Source organism: Eleutherodactylus coqui, chromosome 2, assembly GCF_035609145.1.
Source record: "Eleutherodactylus coqui strain aEleCoq1 chromosome 2, aEleCoq1.hap1, whole genome shotgun sequence".
NCBI lineage: Eukaryota > Metazoa > Chordata > Amphibia > Anura > Eleutherodactylidae > Eleutherodactylus > Eleutherodactylus coqui.
Genome location: NC_089838.1, coordinates 11,792,603 through 11,811,487, shown reverse-complemented (window position 1 = coordinate 11,811,487; position 18,885 = coordinate 11,792,603). Strand labels below are relative to the sequence as shown.

The 18,885-nt window shown below is 53.4% G+C and overlaps 1 protein-coding gene across 4 annotated transcripts in view; it reads left to right on the top strand.

The window, feature by feature from the left end:
* Positions 1 to 17,600, top strand: part of PACSIN2 (protein kinase C and casein kinase substrate in neurons 2) — a 79,784-nt gene extending 62,184 nt beyond the window's left edge. For 3 of the 4 annotated variants that reach the window (XM_066590358.1, XM_066590359.1, XM_066590357.1), the window contains exons 7-11: positions 2,044 to 2,164; positions 6,328 to 6,449; positions 7,694 to 7,801; positions 13,362 to 13,552; positions 15,233 to 17,600. In XM_066590358.1, the coding sequence (XP_066446455.1) occupies positions 2,044 to 2,164; positions 6,328 to 6,449; positions 7,694 to 7,801; positions 13,362 to 13,552; positions 15,233 to 15,345 (655 nt within the window). In that variant the 3' untranslated portion in view covers positions 15,346 to 17,600. The remainder of the gene's footprint in view (positions 1 to 2,043; positions 2,165 to 6,327; positions 6,450 to 7,693; positions 7,802 to 13,361; positions 13,553 to 15,232) is intronic. The other variant, XM_066590360.1, reaches the window with a different exon arrangement.
* Positions 17,601 to 18,885: the final 1,285 nt, after the last annotated feature.

Here is an 18,885-nt window from a genome sequence, read left to right as displayed (position 1 = left end):
ATGGGCATGGAGGGATGCCCTCTGACTACTGAGAAAGAGATAAGCATGGCTGGCTGGTAAGTGAAAGAGAGATATTGGCATGGTCGGATAGAGGAGGAGTGGGAGATGGGAATGGTAGGAAAGGAAGAAGGAGCTGGGCATAGAGGGATGGCCAATGAGAGATGAAGATGGTGAGGCTGGGATGGCCGGTGGGAGAGCCAGGAGCTGGCCACAGAGGGATGGCCAGTGAGAGAAGGGGAACTAGCCACGGAGGCATGGCCGGTGAGGGAGCGGGAAGCTGCCCATGGGGGCATGGCCGGTGAGGGAGGGGGGAGCTGCTTACGGCGGCATAGCCGGTGAGGGAGAGGGGAGCTGCTTACGGCGGCATAGCCGGTGAGGGAGAGGGGAGCTGCTTACAGCGGCATAGCCGGTGAGGGAGAGGGGAGCTGCTTACAGCGGCATAGCCGGTGAGGGAGAGGGGAGCTGCTTACAGCGGCATAGCCGGTGAGGGAGAGGGGAGCTGCTTACAGCGGCATAGCCGGTGAGGGAGAGGGGAGCTGCTTACAGCGGCATAGCCGGTGAGGGAGAGGGGAGCTGCTTACAGCGGCATAGCCGGTGAGGGAGAGGGGAGCTGCTTACAGCGGCATAGCCGGTGAGGGAGAGGGGAGCTGCTTACAGCGGCATAGCCGGTGAGGGAGAGGGGAGCTGCTTACAGCGGCATAGCCGGTGAGGGAGAGGGGAGCTGCTTACATCGGCATAGCCGGTGAGGGAGAGGGGAGCTGCTTACAGCGGCATAGCCGGTGAGGGAGAGGGGAGCTGCTTACAGCGGCATAGCCGTGAGGGAGAGGGGAGCTGCTTACAGCGGCATAGCCGGTGAGGGAGAGGGGAGCTGCTTACAGCGGCATAGCCGGTGAGGGAGAGGGGAGCTGCTTACAGCGGCATAGCCGGTGAGGGAGAGGGGGGAGCTGCTTACAGCGGCATAGCCGGTGAGGGAGAGGGGGGAGCTGCTTACAGCGGCATAGCCGGTGAGGGAGAGGGGGGAGCTGCTTACAGCGGCATAGCCGGTGAGGGAGAGGGGGGAGCTGCTTACAGCGGCATAGCCGGTGAGGGAGAGGGGGGAGCTGCTTACAGCGGCATAGCCGGTGAGGGAGAGGGGGGAGCTGCTTACAGCGGCATAGCCGGTGAGGGAGAGGGGAGCTGCTTACAGCGGCATAGCCGGTGAGGGAGAGGGGAGCTGCTTACAGCGGCATAGCCGGTGAGGGAGAGGGGAGCTGCTTACAGCGGCATAGCCGGTGAGGGAGAGGGGAGCTGCTTACAGCGGCATAGCCGGTGAGGGAGAGGGGAGCTGCTTACAGCGGCATAGCCGGTGAGGGAGAGGGGAGCTGCTCACAGCGGCATGGCTGGCGAGGGAGGGGGGAGCTGCCCATGGGAGCATGGCCGGTGAGGGAGCTGCCCACGGGAGCATGGCCGGTGAGGGAGCTGCCCACGGGAGCATGGCCGGTGGGGGAGCTGCCCACGGGAGCACGGCAGGTGAGGGAGGGGGGAGCTGCCCACGGAGGCACGGCCGGTGAGGGAGGGGGGAGCTGCCCACGGAGGCACGGCCGGTGAGGGAGGGGGGAGCTGCCCACGGAGGCACGGCCGGTGAGGGAGGGGGGAGCTGCCCACGGAGGCACGGCCGGTGAGGGAGGGGGGAGCTGCCCACGGAGGCACGGCCGGTGAGGGAGGGGGGAGCTGCCCACGGAGGCACGGCCGGTGAGGGAGGGGGGGAGCTGCCCACGGCGGCACGGCCACTCATCCATTAAAGGCATCCACTTATCTCTACTTCATGTTGATGTGATGTAACATATGTGCTGCGGTAACCCATGCTTCTGATGGGGAAGCATCCCCTCCGATGATGGTCATGACTGCTCATTGCTTTACCTCCGTAACGAAGCCTCCCAGGATGGATCTAAAGATCCTACATGACCCAATGTGCTCCTCCTGACGCCGTGTGATTTACGACTGCGTTATGTAGGGTGGCGGCTGTGAGAAGTGTAATTGGTGGTTTGTTTTCTGTCCTCCCAGTTATTCCAGTGTGTACAGGGACCTGGAGTATGTCATCAAGTCGGCCGATGCCCAAGAGGACCTCAAGTGGTTCAGGAACAATCACGGCCCTGGCATGTCCATGAATTGGCCCCAGTTTGAGGTGAGAAGCTGATCGCAGGGATTAGCACCAGGGGCATGTGGGGGGCATCTGTTGTCTGTCTCTTTATTAAGGGCACATCTAGAACTTTCCAGCCCGGCTCTCTAGTATAAAAATGCTGATTCTGACACAATCCCAACCTTTGTCGTCACGCTGATCCCTCAGCAATGCAGAGAATTCAAGGACACGGCGCTGGCCCCCTCCCTCCACCGGAGGATGACGCCGCACTATACAAGGTCTAGAATGACATTGCCGTCTGCAGGTGGATTATAAGGGAGGGTTATTTATGGCTTCACCCGTCTTATTATACTGAGCCGCAACAATGTTGCATCATCGGAGCTAAAATTAGACATTGCATATCTTTCTCTATACATTTGTTAATGATTCTCCTCCTATCTCTCCTGCCTCGCCCCATGGAAGGATGAAGTAAGTAACGTCTTCACATTACTTATGTCTTATCTGGTCTTTGCAGAATATAAAGTCGTCGCCCACTTTCTTGCATAGTGGGTGGGACACGGCGCCCGTGGGTATAGATTGTGGCGCAGTCTACTGTAGATATAAAAAGTCTCTCTACCCGTTAAAATGCCATCGTCACTGCGGGTCCGGTGGTCTTCTGGTGATGGCAGTGCTGGCTTTGTCCCAAACATACCTTATGGAATTATGGCCAAACTCCCTCTTGGTGTCATCGGACAGAACACCGGCTCCCAGATACTTACAGCAGATTTGATGGAGGTTTTAGCAAACCATAGCCGGGCTTGGGTTAAAATATATGAAGAACATGGGAGATGGTTGTCACATGCACTACAAAACCAGCCCTATTCTCATCTGTACAAGGAAAGACTAGAAGCAATGGGATGAAACTGAAAGGCAGGAGATACAGATTAGCTATTAGGCAGTGAGGGTGATCAATGAGTGGAACAGGTTACCACGGGAGGTGGTGAGTTCTCCTTCAATGGAAGTGTTCAAACAAAGGCTGGACAAATATCTGTCTGGGGTGATGTAGTGAATCCTGCATTGAACAGGGGGTTGGCCCAGATGACCCCGGAGGTCCCTTCCAACTCTACATTTCTAGGATTCACTTGCCAGAGATTCCTGCAGCTCCTTGACTGGTACTGTCGGCTTCTTGGCCTCTGGGACCAATTCTCTTCTGGGCTTTTCATCCATTTTTGAGGGACGTCCCGTTCTGGTGATGTCACTGTTGTGCCAAATGTAATGCACTCCTTGCAGACGGTCTCCCCTGTGTCCCATGGTATATGTAAGGTCTTGGAGATGTTTTGGCCTCCTTCTCCTAACTGATCTCCTTCAGCAATTTAACCCTTTGGTGTGTTGGAAGCTCTTTTCGCCCTCACTAAGAAAATGTCAGGAGAATCAGCTGAACTTTATATGGGGGACATCAGAACCCCTGTAAGTAATGGCGGCGGAGTGCTGACTACTATCTATCAGGAGGTTACATGTGATTGGCTGATTCTGAACACAATCACATCCCGAATATAAGAGGGTGTGAACACTTATGCAACTGCATTGTTTTATTGTTAGTTTTTGCTTTGTTTTTTATTTTTCCACCGTAAGGCCCCCCTGTCCACGGGCGATGCGGGATCCCGTGGCAAAGCTCGGCCGCGAGAGACACCGCCCGGGAGCAGGAGCCGCCAGTGAATCTCCGCCTGTCAGCCCTATCTAATAGATAGGCTGACCGCGGAGAATCGCAATGATTCTCCGCTCGTGGACTGGTGTCGGCGCTCTCCATAGCAATGCTATGGGAAGTGTCGGCCGGCGTGATTTGCCGTGGACAGGGGGCCTAAAAGATTTCACTAGGTTTGTCAATACAATTGTATAGATGGGGTGAATGCAGACGGCCGGGTCGGATCCCGCTGCAGAATTCTCCATGACCCGCAGCTCACATCCTCTGGCGTCTTCTCTCTGCACTATGATGTGCCGGCTGGCACAGAGCCGAGCCGGCATGTCAGCGGTGACGTTCCTGTGCCAGCCTCTGTGACAGAAATAGGATATGCCGTGATTTATTTACCGCGGAAGTTTGCACGCGGTCAAATCGTGGCTGTCTGCATAGGATGGCATAAACCAGTGCAATCCTGTGACAGCGGGCACGGGCGGAAATTCTGCAGGAAATCTTGCATTCACTCCTAACGGGTCACATCCAAGGGGGAAAGAAATCTGAAATTATGCATCTTTGGCGCATTTTTTAACATGGCAAACACATGGCATTTTACCAGGGGTGTGTAGACTTCTTATATCCACTGTATGAAGGCTATATCCTGCCAGGGATGGATCTTTGTTGTACGCCATGCCTCACCTGGCTGTTATTTGTCCATCAGCCACAACATGAGGCGGTCTGTCCTGTAGTGATCGGTCAGTGATCATTATGGGGCTAGTAAAACAGAACCGCGATGCAAGAAACCCATCGCAGCCGGTTCTATCTTCCTGCGATATCGCCCATTGCTCTCAATTGGGCCAGCGACTGCAGCATTGGAAGCAATGGGAGAACGCAGCGATCCTCTGTCATAACAGCAGTGAGGGGAATCCCTTCAGGTGCAGCGGATGTTATGGGATTCCCCACCGGGATGAAGGAATCCCCTGCTGCTGCTGTCACAGAGGATCGCAGAGTTCTACCTTTGCTTTCAATGCTGCCATCGACCCCACTGAAAACATGGGGTGAAGGGCGCTGTTTTCACTTGACAGGGGTTTCACATGGTGGAGAGTGTAATATTGGGCCAAGAATCCTAGCCCAATATGGCGCCCGCCAGTGAGAAACTTTCCTTAGTATTGGAAAACCCTTTTAATATATACTAGGTTGTGCTGGTGTTTGACTGCACATTCAGTGGCTGTTGTGGAACTACAAACGGAAATGTCCAGCTTTACACTGCCTGTAAAGAGGAGTATGATGGTAGGGATGGAGTTTAAAGGGATATTCCTCAGCCATGGTATAGGCAGTAACGTGCTGATTAATGGGGAGTTTGATCCTGATCTCAGCCATCAGACCTCCAGCCTGGTGTGTCCCGAAATGTGGGTAGCGGGGGACGTGCAGTCTACGCTCAGCTATCTGCGGCGGTCTCATTGAAGCGAATGCAGCGGAGGTACGCATGCACGCTCTCCACTGCCCAGATTTCAGAACCCGCTGGGGCTGCAATCTTGGGCTGGGTGGTGATCCCAGCTGCCGGACTCCCACCATCAGTAAGTTCACCTTCTATCAATGGGCAATAACTTGCCATGCTGGGAATATACCCATTTTGGCCCCCTGCACACGAGCGGGTCAGATTCCGCCTGCAGCGGGCCCCGGCCCTGTGCCCAGCTGGCTTCCGCACGCACCTTTTCTCTTTCTCTGTACTACGGGTGGTTCGGACGGCTCGACCTTGGACATTCGCAGCACAGTTGTGTATTTTTTTTCTTCTATCCCCGCCTTTCCTGCGCTGTCGCTAGGCGTTGACATGAAATCTGCGACCTTTCAGCAAAGGGCTGCGGGTCAGATGGCTTCCATTGACTTCAACGGAGTCTGTGCAAAAATAGAGCGTGCTGCAATGTTTCCTCGTGTGCAGGAAGAAGCGCTTTTCCGTAGCATGTAAATGTGATTTTCCGCAGACGCTGACCACGGATCGTGCAATGTACATCCGTTCGCGTGCAGGCGGCCTTAGCAATATTGTGTAGGCACGGCGCCTCCTGTTGGTGTTGCTAGTAATCGCGCTACATCCCATCTGTGTGTGATATCATCACCCTGCTTTACCAGATTCTACATGTGGCTTTTATATGGATCCGTCTAGAAGGCTTTGGTACGGACGGTAATGGTGCATGTAACACGACTGGGAAGCCGCGGGCCTAATTCTCTCTGATATTTTGTGTTGTCATGACAACCTGGCGGTGGGTTATCCTCGCGCTCCAGTTACATCTTGTGGCGCTCGTCACGATCTGGCATTTATTCCCCCCATAATAATCAGTACAAGCCCCCCCCTGCACCCGCCGCCCTCCTATTTACCCGCACGTTGCACGGACCCTTCTAGTTAATTTGCTTAACACTCCGGAGACGAGCAAAATAATGGCCCATTAGCTGCGGCAGACATTCTGTATCTCCTTCTCCATGTGCTAATGTTGCCACCTAGTGGAGAGAGAGGTGTAGTGCACATGCGGTGCTAATCTTCGCTTTGTTTAACCCTTTGTAGGAATGGTCTGCTGACTTAAACCGTACTCTGAGTCGAAGAGAAAAAAAGAAGCCCGGAGAAGGAGTCACTCTCACTGGAATCAGCCAGGCGGGCGAGGGGTCTCTGCAGAATAAACACAGCAGGTGAGTATGCCAGGACTTATTCTGGCCATGGTTTATGCCAGGACCTACGGCACAGCCTCAATGACCGCTGTGTGGCTGTGGCAGGAATCTGACGGCTTCCATTGACTACAATAGAAGCCATCCCGTGGAATCTGCGGCCGATATAGAGCATGCTGCGGTTTTCTCCCGCAGTGTGTGATGCGCACGCCGGGAGAAATTGGCATCCGCATGCTTTTAAGTTGTTTGCGGATGCTGATGCATCCCTATGGCCGGCTTTGACGTGCGGATCTCCCACAAATCAAAGCCGCAAGTGGACATTGGGCCTAATTCTGGCCATCGTTTAGACTCTGTGTTACTCATATGGAAACGGTTGTTTGGTTTGGAAAATTTGGATATCCTCTCGGAATTAATATAGGGGGGGGGCACTATTAGAGCGGCTACAAAGGGCACCTCGGTCTCTGGAGGATCTGACATGTATACATTACACAGCCTATTGAGTTTAAAGGGAACCGGTGACCTCAGAATAGTACTTGTTGGGGTGCTGCTCCAGGGAGATTGTGGGGTGGGGGGGGGTCACTTTTTTAAATATACTCTCCCCCTCTCCTCTTCCGCAGTGCCTGCTGGTGAAGATTGTGTGTGGTCTTAAAATCTGCCCCTTTTCAGACTGCTGTATGCGCACATTACCATAGACTTCTATTAGGAGTTTGCACACTGAGCAGTCTTCCGAGTCTGCAATAGGCGGAGCAGAAGAGTGTATAAACTACATTCCCCCGGCTCCCGGTCACCTCTACTAACGGCACCATAACGTAGTTTATAGTGCTGTGCCGAGGTAACTAATTCCCTTTTATTTGCTCCATGTAATACCTCAATTTCGCTGCGGAGGAGCTGCAGGGAAATGGAACACTTGCTGTCAGGTTTCCATCCATTTCAGCTGATCCCTGGAAGCCCTACAGCACCCTGGGGTGCTATTAGCCAGAGCGGCTACAAAGGGTGTCTCTGGAGGACCTGACGTGTACATTATACCAACAATCCATTGAATTTCCATGTGCACCCTGTAATACCGCAGTTGCCCTGCGGAGGCACTGCAGAGAAACTGAACATCCTATATGAAGGTTCCTCCATAGATTGCTGCCGATCCCCGTGGAGCCCAGCAGGAAGCATTTTCTAAGTTGTGTACAGAACATTTAGAGTATGTAGCCCTACATGTATGTACAGGTGTGTCCCGTGTGCTTGTTTCATGTGCCTGCTCTCTTCTTCCCACATAGCCATCTTAGCGTCCAGTCAGTACAGTCCACACAATCAAGTAACAACCCGTTTGAGGACGAGGAGGAGACGAACAATATCATTGAGAAGGAGGACAGTAAAACTAAAAAGTTGGTGAAGCGATGTTCCTTTCTTCTAGTCTGCACTCGTTTGTCCTTAGGGGCGGTGAAGGAGGCGCCAAGGAGCACCATGCTTGAATCTCCCCTCCGTCCGCTGGGTCTCTCCATAACCACGTTTTTCCCTCCTCTCTCCCCTTTAGCATCGGACACTAACAAACATTTTCTCTTCTTGTTGTCTATTAATGCCGCTTATTAACTGGATACTGGCATGTGGGGGTTCACAGGCTGTCTCCACATTTTGGGCTTTTAAAGGTATTCTACCGCCTTCTGCACCCTGTGAGGGACTACATCATGGCTGCTTTCTTTCAGAAACAGCACCACACATGGCCACAGGTTCTATGTGGTATTGCAACCCAGCCCTATTCACTTCAGTGGAGATGCAATACCAGGCACAACCCATGGACAGGTGTGGCGCTGTTTCTGAAAGAAGGCAGCTATGATTTTCTAATACCGTGCATCCTTTTTAACGTGGCTTATTGTTTGACCCCTCATGCCACCCTTACCTTTAATCCAAGCGCAGAACCCAGGTTGGTGGGGATCCCAAAGGTTGGACTTGTATGTATTCCTTCGCTGAATGGCCACTTCATTAGAGACCCCAGCAGTTTCATGATTGGCGCTCCCCTGTATGACTGACTATTCCCCCTGGGGCCGCCGCAGTGCGGCATAAAATCATGTGACAAGTTTCCCATGGATCAATTTTATTCCACATTACATGGGAAAATTTCAGCGTTCGGAGCGACTTCCAACGAGGCCGGTCATCGGTGATGGACTAGCCAGGGCCGGCACGTCACTGCCAACCTTTCTCATGCAGCGATGTGGAGAGTATACAGAGAGTGGTGTAATCAAGGAAAACCTCCAGCAAAAGGGGGTCCTGGGGGCCGGAACAATTCGCCACTGAAAGGGGTCAGAGGAGGATGTCAGGAATCGTTCTGATGAACGCTGCACAGTCAAGCCAATCGCATCTTAATACAACGCTGGTGCTCCAACTAACATGTCTGAATGCACAAGCCGTTCTTTGCTTAGTATTGATGAGCTAGAATGACAGACAACCAGCTATGAAAACGGGCGAGACTCCGGGGGGCAAAAATACAGAAACCTTGTATCACTGAGCAGCAGAAAAACTACTCCTGGTCAGATGGATCCAGATTTCTGTTGCTGATGGGAGGTCAGAATCTGGAACAAGCAGCATGAATCGCTGACCCCTTCCTGTCAGCCTGTCAGAACATCCCAGCATCGGCATCTAATCTGCAGCAACTACAAGAAGCTTCCTGTCCGCAGGGGCCGATTTGTGCCACAAGTAACTGCTGCCAAAGGAGGACCGATGGTGATCTCTAATAAAGTGGCCATTCAGTGTATATTATATACATATATACTTGGGCGTAACCATGGACACCAGAATGAAAGCCTCCATTATTTACTGGCTGCATTCATAGAAGCACTCACATAGGAAGTGAGTTCATATTACAATGTTGCTGTGAGGTAGAATACCTTTAATCAGTGTCACTGGGGGGCCGAGAGCTGCTGATCCTGACTGTGGGTGGGGCCGAGAGCTGCTGATCCTGACTGTGGGTGGGGCCGAGAGCTGCTGATCCTGACTGTGGGTGGGGCCGAGAGCTGCTGATCCTGACTGTGGGTGGGGCCGAGAGCTGCTGATCCTGACTGTGGGTGGGGCCGAGAGCTGCTGATCCTGACTGTGGGTGGGGCCGAGAGCTGCTGATCCTGACTGTGGGTGGGGCCGAGAGCTGCTGATCCTGACTGTGGGTGGGGCCGAGAGCTGCTGATCCTGACTGTGGGTGGGGCCGAGAGCTGCTGATCCTGACTGTGGGTGGGGCCGAGAGCTGCTGATCCTGACTGTGGGTGGGGCCGAGAGCTGCTGATCCTGACTGTGGGTGGGGCCGAGAGCTGCTGATCCTGACTGTGGGTGGGGCCGAGAGCTGCTGATCCTGACTGTGGGTGGGGCCGAGAGCTGCTGATCCTGACTGTGGGTGGGGCCGAGAGCTGCTGATCCTGACTGTGGGTGGGGCCGAGAGCTGCTGATCCTGACTGTGGGTGGGGCCGAGAGCTGCTGATCCTGACTGTGGGTGGGGCCGAGAGCTGCTGATCCTGACTGTGGGTGGGGCCGAGAGCTGCTGATCCTGACTGTGGGTGGGGCCGAGAGCTGCTGATCCTGACTGTGGGTGGGGCCGAGAGCTGCTGATCCTGACTGTGGGTGGGGCCGAGAGCTGCTGATCCTGACTGTGGGTGGGGCCGAGAGCTGCTGATCCTGACTGTGGGTGGGGCCGAGAGCTGCTGATCCTGACTGTGGGTGGGGCCGAGAGCTGCTGATCCTGACTGTGGGTGGGGCCGAGAGCTGCTGATCCTGACTGTGGGTGGGGCCGAGAGCCGCTGATCCTGACTGTGGGTGGGGCCGAGAGCCGCTGATCCTGACTGTGGGTGGGGCCGAGAGCCGCTGATCCTGACTGTGGGTGGGGCCGAGAGCCGCTGATCCTGACTGTGGGTGGGGCCGAGAGCCGCTGATCCTGACTGTGGGTGGGGCCGAGAGCCGCTGATCCTGACTGTGGGTGGGGCCGAGAGCCGCTGATCCTGACTGTGGGTGGGGCCGAGAGCCGCTGATCCTGACTGTGGGTGGGGCCGAGAGCCGCTGATCCTGACTGTGGGTGGGGCCGAGAGCCGCTGATCCTGACTGTGGGTGGGGCCGAGAGCCGCTGATCCTGACTGTGGGTGGGGCCGAGAGCCGCTGATCCTGACTGTGGGTGGGGCCGAGAGCCGCTGATCCTGACTGTGGGTGGGGCCGAGAGCCGCTGATCCTGACTGTGGGTGGGGCCGAGAGCCGCTGATCCTGACTGTGGGTGGGGCCGAGAGCCGCTGATCCTGACTGTGGGTGGGGCCGAGAGCCGCTGATCCTGACTGTGGGTGGGGCCGAGAGCCGCTGATCCTGACTGTGGGTGGGGCCGAGAGCCGCTGATCCTGACTGTGGGTGGGGCCGAGAGCCGCTGATCCTGACTGTGGGGGTGGGGCCGAGAGCCGCTGATCCTGACTGTGGGGGTGGGGCCGAGAGCCGCTGATCCTGACTGTGGGGGGGGGGCCGAGAGCCGCTGATCCTGACTGTGGGGGGGGGGCCGAGAGCCGCTGATCCTGACTGTGGGGGGGGGGCCGAGAGCCGCTGATCCTGACTGTGGGGGGGGGGCCGAGAGCCGCTGATCCTGACTGTGGGTGGGGCGGGGGCCGAGAGCCGCTGATCCTGACTGGGGGGGGGGGGGGGGCCGAGAGCCGCTGATCCTGACTGGGGGGGGGGGGGGGGCCGAGAGCCGCTGATCCTGACTGTGAGGGGGGGGGCCGAGAGCCGCTGATCCTGACTGTGAGGGGGGGGGCCGAGAGCCGCTGATCCTGACTGTGAGGGGGGGGGCCGAGAGCCGCTGATCCTGACTGGGGGGGGGGGGCGAGAGCCGCTGATCCTGACTGTGGGGGGGGGCCGAGAGCCGCTGATCCTGACTGTGGGGGGGGGGGGGGCGAGAGCCGCTGATCCTGACTGTGGGGGGGGGGCCGCTGATCCTGACTGGGGGGGGGGGCCGCTGATCCTGACTGGGGGGGGGGGCCGCTGATCCTGACTGGGGGGGGGCCGCTGATCCTGACTGTGGGGGGGGGGGCGAGAGCCGCTGATCCTGACTGTGGGGGGGGGGGGGCGAGAGCCGCTGATCCTGACTGGGGGGGGGGGCCGCTGATCCTGACTGGGGGGGGGGGCCGCTGATCCTGACTGGGGGGGGGGGCCGCTGATCCTGACTGGGGGGGGGGCCGCTGATCCTGACTGTGGGGGGGGGGGCGAGAGCCGCTGATCCTGACTGTGGGGGGGGGGGGGCGAGAGCCGCTGATCCTGACTGTGGGGGGGGGGGGGGCCGAGCGCTGCTGATCCTGACTGGGGAGGATGTTTATATTCAGTCTGTTCACTGGATCTCCATATAATGCTGTCTTATCACCCGGCACAGGCATCGGCACAGTAGTGTTGGGACTTATTGTTGGGGGCTCCCGGCGGGCGGCACAGCACACAAGGCTCCATAGATTTGGTGTTGGTTCTGCAGCATCGTAGTTGATGGAATCTGCGGTTTTCACAGCAGAACATCCTATGGACTTGAAAATTGGCAACACGACTAAAACTTGTTGCGAATGTATTAAGCGGTGTGACATTGTACAGATCCTCGCTGTCCGATCACAGCCGTACCCTCCTTGACCCGCTGTGAGCCAGCTGTCGAGTGCCAATAAGGCACCTGTCATGTACTTGATGCTGATCTCTATTGGCAGCATAAGGCAGAGACAGACCTGCTGATGTCAGCAGACTGCCACTTATGGGGTGATCTTCAGGGGTCTTTAAAGGAACCTGTCGGTACAAAAAACCATAAGTCTGTTGCCATAACGCCATGTAGCATGGCATCAGCAGGGCACGCATGGCTTTATTCCAAAGGTGTCTTTGGTTTCACCCGAAATGTTTGCTTTTACCGTTATGCACCCTGGATGCAGATGTGGCATCTTGTGTCGGAGGTGGTGCCGCCATCCCATCGAGTCAACATGTCCTCATAGAAACCTGGCTGTTTCCTCCTGTCCGCCATGTGACGACCCCACTGGTAGCGCTGTAATCGTGCACGTGCCGCGCGTTCTGGCTGCGTCTTCCAATGCAAGCGAGTTGTATACAGCTCAACTCCATCAGGGCGCTGTGTGCGCGCCGGAAGACACGGCTAGTAGATCAGTACATCAAGCGACAGCGGGAGGCAGCGGGCGGGAGGGGGAGGCAGCGGGCAGGAGGGGGAGGCAGCGGGCAGGAGGGGGAGGCTGGGTCTCTGGGATGTTTTGACTTGTAGACATTGTGGCACCACCTCTTTGGCGCGAGACATTTGCATACAAGGCTCGCAACGCTAGAAGCAAGAATTTTGACCGCTTGGGACCCTAGCCAATCGGGCACCTGCTGTCCGCCCCGCTGCACACGGCTAGGGAGTAGAAGCTGCTTCTCTCCCCCCTGTGTAGTGACCGGCACTTATAACATCACATGCAGCTCTAATTGGTTTTGAGACCCCAGCCTGCAGTTACAAGCGCCGGCCACTACATAGGGGTCGGAGCAGCAGCTTCCGCTCTGTGCCCATGTACACCGGGCGCCTGTCCAGCTGATTGGTTGCGATTTGCTGCTAGAGACCCCAGCTGATCAGCTATTGATGACGTATCCTGAAGAGAGGCCAGCAATAGTCCTTCCCTGGAAAACCCCTTTAACTCCCTTTATGTGGGTGATTTGGAGCGTTGTATATAGCCAATGTAGGTAGAGATGAATTGGCCCAGAATCTGCCCCCCTTGGTGAGGTCTGTTACGTAGCATCGGGCATAGTGCCCTCTCTGTAAAGCGACTTGTATGCATGAGCCACCTTCACTGTAACCAACCTCTTTGTTTGTAACTAAAGCTGGCGCATGTCGAGCCGACCTCCGAATGCCTGCCTGCTCTTTGTACGCCGTGGGTAGCGTGCCTCTTGCACCCATGTATGTAGTTTCTTACCCGGTTTCTACTTGCATTCCAGCGTCAGCAGCTACGAAAAAAGTTACCCTACAGAATGGTCCGACGACGAGTCCAACAACCCCTTCGCCAGCACTGATGCCAATGGGGACAGCAACCCGTTTGATGAAGAGGCTTCTGGTGGAACGGAGGTTCGGGTCCGAGCGCTGTATGACTACGAGGGGCAGGAGACGGACGAGCTCAGCTTCAAAGCTGGTAAGTATGCTCAGACCTGCCGTTTAGATTCATCTACAGGCCTTACTAGCTCTGCTCGGTCTCCTGCCCAGACTGGGAAGGCCTTATATCCATCTTCATCTGCTAATCTTGACTAGTCCGTAGTGGGGGGGGATGGCTGGCTATCGGCTGTTTGAGTGCTGCAGCTTTTTCATTGCGTACTTGGCAAGCGCCGTGTGTTGTTCAGTGGTGGTGCCTGGTATTGCAGCTCGGTCCCATTTACTTGAATGGGACTGAGCTGCTCTGACCACGTGACCAATGAACATGGCCAATGAAGAGGCCGTAGTGTTCACCTGACCACCTCCTTGATCATGGTGTTGCTGAGAGTCGGGCAACCCCACCGATCTGCTAATGAGGACGTATTTTAAGGATAAGTCAGCAATATTTAAAGAAGTTGTCTTACGACAGCTTTTCCCGGTCATGCAGACACCCTAGTGCAGGGGTCCCCAACTCCAGTCCTCAGGGACCACCAAACAGGTCATGTTTTCAGGATATCCTACAGTAAGAACACCTGTGGCAATGTCTGAGGCCCCGACAATAATTACATCACCTGTGCAAGACTGAGGAAATCCTGAAAACATGACCTGCTGGCGGTCCCTGAGGACTGGAGTTGGGGAACACTGCCCTAATGAATAGCAGCTGAGCATGCACATCACCACTCCATTCACTTCACTGGGATCTCTGGCGGTCCAATTGAAGTGAATGGAATAGTTGTGCGCATGTGCGGTCCCCCACTGCCATTCACTTTGGTACTGAGCGGGGGTAAATCTTGTCGTGAGACGATGCCTTTATGTCTTGGGAAACCCCTTTAATGCTTATTTAACCTGACAAGGACCAGGCGCCGTAAATACATGGTGCTGGGTCCTGGGCTTTAATCCTGTGCCATCATAAAAATACGTTGCGGGTTTAAAGCTCCTGCAGTGTAGCCAGGTTAGGGGCTCTGTTGTCCGAAACAGCTGAAGACCCCGAGGAGAAGACCGATGCAGTCTATAACCCCTGCTGCCTTCTCCTTTCCAGCCTACATAGTAGTCCATAGCAGAAGCGGCAGTGCTGTTCACTCAATGGGACCCGGTGATCAACCGCAACCCCCAGCATGGCAGAGCCCAAAAAAACTGCAAAGAAAAAGACAGAATGAATGTCTTCTGGGGGTCTTTTATGACGACACGGGGGACAAATGGGGAGGGGGAAAAAGTCAAAAAGACAATAAAAAAAATGATAGAACAAAATAAATATACTGAAAAACAAAACCACCCCCCACCACCCATGCCAACCTGAAACCACCATATCTGCCAATCTGAACAAGCAGAGCTGCAGTATAAAGCACAACGGCTAAGCTAGAGTCATAGGTGATGGCGCTAACAAGGATAGAACATTCAGCCCGATGTAAGTGGACACTGATGACCACCCATGCCCATCCTCTCTCGTTGGCTTTGGTTTAGTATTGGGCAGTGGGCATGACAGATGGTTTGTCCCCCTAGACCTGCCGTACTTCTCCCTGTTCACACTGGTGGATGTACAGCTGATCAGTGGTCAGCAGATGAGCGATCGTTGACTTATTGGTCCTTCTACACTGCCTGACTGTTGGGCGACTGCCCCTCTGTGCCCGATAATCAGCCCGTAGTACCCATCTATATGCCAACCGTTGCCTTTTATTTTTTTTAGGAGAAGAGCTGACAAAAATAGAAGATGAAGACGAACAAGGCTGGTGCAAAGGACGTCTGGACGGCGGCCAAGTGGGGCTGTACCCTGCAAACTACGTGGAGTCCGTGCAGTGACGGCGGAGTGCCCCCCTCCTCCCCCCCGCCGCTAGCGCGCACCTAGTTCTCGTAATAACCTGTAATCTGTTCACTGGGATGAGTTGAATGCGACATAACCTGTATATATTCCGATGGAAGGAAGATGCCGTTGACGCTAGGAATGACTTTGCATACATTCGGTAGAACTGGGAATCTTGATGTTTTTGATTTTAATTGTTTCGTTTCTCCTCCTCATCGAAGCCCGGGCGCAGTTCGTGTCGCGGCGGCGGCGGCGCCTGCTGCTCTTCCTTTGGAAAGGGGGCTCCTTGCAATTTAGTGTAAGCTGAGAAGAAACGGCCCCGCTTGTTTTTTCTTGCTGTAACTTTTTGTTTTTCTCCGATGTTATCGGTCGCTGTTGTGGACGGTGCCTTGCATTGCATTGATCCTGCGTTCATGTATCCAGATGACTTGTTAGAAGTGACCTTTTCTGTAATGTTGAATTATATATTTTTTTAAGTGTTGCAGTTCTGTATTTTTTTTCTTTTTATGAGATTCTTGTCTTATTTAAAGGCCGGCGTTGGGAAGAGTTTTTTTTTTCCTAAGTCTTGTAGGAATTTTTTTGTCCCCCTCCCCCCACACACCCTTCACCCAGCAGAATAGCTCACGGCTCTTCTTCCATGATGGGCTTTGTTTTATCACATGACTCCATGTAAAGCATTAACTGGCCCGGCCTTAGTGGATAGGTATAGCGTATTATATTTGATGATATGATAGGTTGACAGATTGTTGCCGGACCTAATTTGGGGTCATTTTCACCAAAAAAAAAAAAAAATCACATACAAATATGTATTTATTTCATTTTTCTTCTTCTTTTTTTGCCTTTTTTTACCCCGGCAGTCTTACTACCGATCCCATCTTCTGTCCGTGACCTCAGTACCTGGAACAAAAATGATTAGTAATCAGGGACTACTTTCTGGTATTTAATGAGACATTCCCCGGTGTTGTACAGATCTGATTACAGCCGTCTATTTTTATTATTGTCCTGTTTTTTGTTTTTCTTCTTGTTTCCTCCGCAGCCTCTTGTACCGTGAAGCGAACCTCTTCTGTTAGTTTTAGGCAATTTCAGAGACGAGAGTTTTACCCCGCCCATTCCCCCCCCCCTCCTCCCCTATTCCCAAGACCAACCGAGAGCCATGCACATATTTATTTAGAGCTTGTAAACGGTGGGAAAGGGCTTCTTCTTCTTCTTCTTTTTGGCTTCTCCTCGGACTCCACCTTCCGTAGACTTGATGCAGAAACAGAGCTGATCTATAGTTTTACTGGGCTACATATGTGTCAAGACTTTCTTCATGTCGTCATCTACTGTACGAGTAGCCAAACGCTGTGTTTAGAGTAATGTGCGTTTGTGTCTATATGGGAAAAAAAAAAAAAAACCTACATATTTATGCCTCTAAATATATATATATACAGATATATAAAGCATTGAGTATACCGGAGAGAATCCTTTACAACGCATGTCGTCTTGTGGATTTCATGACAGACTATGCTTGAAGACTGTTATCGATTCTAGACCTTCCATCCTTCCTAGTTTTGCTGTTTCATAGTCTCTAAAGTTATTCTGTGATTCTGGAAAAAAAAAAAAAATTCTATTAAAAAAAAAACTTTTTTAGTAATAAACTAAGGGGGGAAAAAAAGTGTCGTGAAGTACGTAAATTTGGAAATTGGTGACTTCTTCTCAGTTCTGTGTGGATTTCTCGTAGCGAAACACTGTAACCGTCTTCCACAACGTCTTGGAGATACAGAGAGGATCCGGGCAGCGGTGGCATCCACGGAGTCGGTCTCGTCAGCCCAATGGAGTGGACTTCCTGTTCGGATGGCGATCCTTTTTTTTTTTTTTTCTGTTTTTGCTTGTTACCTCAGGTGGTGGTGTTACAAGCCCAGGTAGTTGGCGTATGGACCAGGGGCCACCTTGGTGTGCAGAGTAGATCCCTTGTTCTTGTGTCCCCTCCCCCACGCTCCCCGCCCTCCAATCTTTTGCGCAGCTCTCCTCCCCATCGGTAGTGGAGCGGCTGGCCGGCACGAGACGCCTCGTGGTTTATAATGTATTGTTGATAGTTCTAACGTTTCTGATGCATTCAATGGAAACCTGTCTGTTGAGGAAAGTCTTTACTGCATACTATAGCACAAATAACTGTACACAAAGCTGATTTGTGGGATTTCGGGTAAGTTGTGCCACACCGGGAATCTTGGCTGTAATCCTATGAAAAGAATACAAATATATTTTATTGGAATTCTCTGAGTGTTTCGTGTGCTTATTTGGGGTTTTTATTGTATGGGGTATTTTTATCATAATGGTTTTATGGGAGCGGTAATGGCGGATGGACCCACTTCCTGGGATTATAGGGGTGCTCATAGCATGAGGCCCTAATAACAGAAGTAAATGTCCATTTTTAATGCCTTTCATTCTGGTTTGATGACGTTAAAAGGATTACAGAAGTACAGCCGCTTTCCTCTAAAACAGCGCCACACGTGTCTACAGGTTGTATGTAGTATTACATACAGTCCTATTCGCTTCAGTAAGGCCTCATATTCACAGGCTTAAATTCCGCAGCGGTTTTCCTGCACGCGGATCCGCGCCCCATAGGGATGCATTAGACACCCGCAGGTAGTTGAATACCTGCAGATGTCATTTTTACTGCCAGGCGCAGATCTGCGTGCGGGAAAAAAAATGGGCATGCTCCATTTTCGTGCGGATCTCCCGCGGGGACGGCTCCCGCAGGCTTCTATGGAAGCCGTCCGGATCCATGGAGACCCGCACCAGAATTAAACTCACCTGCTCCGGACGATGCGGTTCTTCCTTCCTTCGCGGACGGATCTTCTGTCTTCAGCCCGGCGCATGTGCAAGGCACGCCTCCGGCCTGCCGAGCGCATCCGCTGGGCGGAAGAAATAAGATCCGACCGCGAAGGAAGGAAGAACCGCATCGTCCGGAGCAGGTGAGTTTATTCTGATTTTTAGGCCTCATGTCCGCGGGGCAGGAGGGACCCGCTACAGATTCTACATGAAGAATCCGCGGCGGGCCTGATCTTCCCCGTGGATATAAGGCCTAACATTGAGCTAGACAGAATCTGTGGACGAGTGTTCTGTGGGCTTTGCAAGAAATCGGCCGCGTATCGTAGGCATCTACTGTAGGCTGGATTTACATGTGCAAGCAGGATATTGGTCTGAGAAACTCGGCCTGATGTCGCGCTTGTAAAATTGCTATTTTTGACGGAGAGCGCGATGTGATTTGTGAAGACATCATATAGCTGAACACGTGATTATCACGTGTTAGTTCACATACATGAAAATTGCATGATTTTTTTTTTTTGCTACAAGAATGTAAAAATCGCAGAACAAGAAACATCTGCAAATCAATCCACTGAAAACAAGTTTTATTTCCATGTGAGTTTTATGAGTCTCATAATGTACAACACTCGCCCGTGTAAATGCAGCCTTAGCGTGTGTTTACATGTCATGGGCTTGGGACGATATGTCGTTTGTACAAGCAAGCTCTGACATTGTCCACTCTTTCTGCCTGT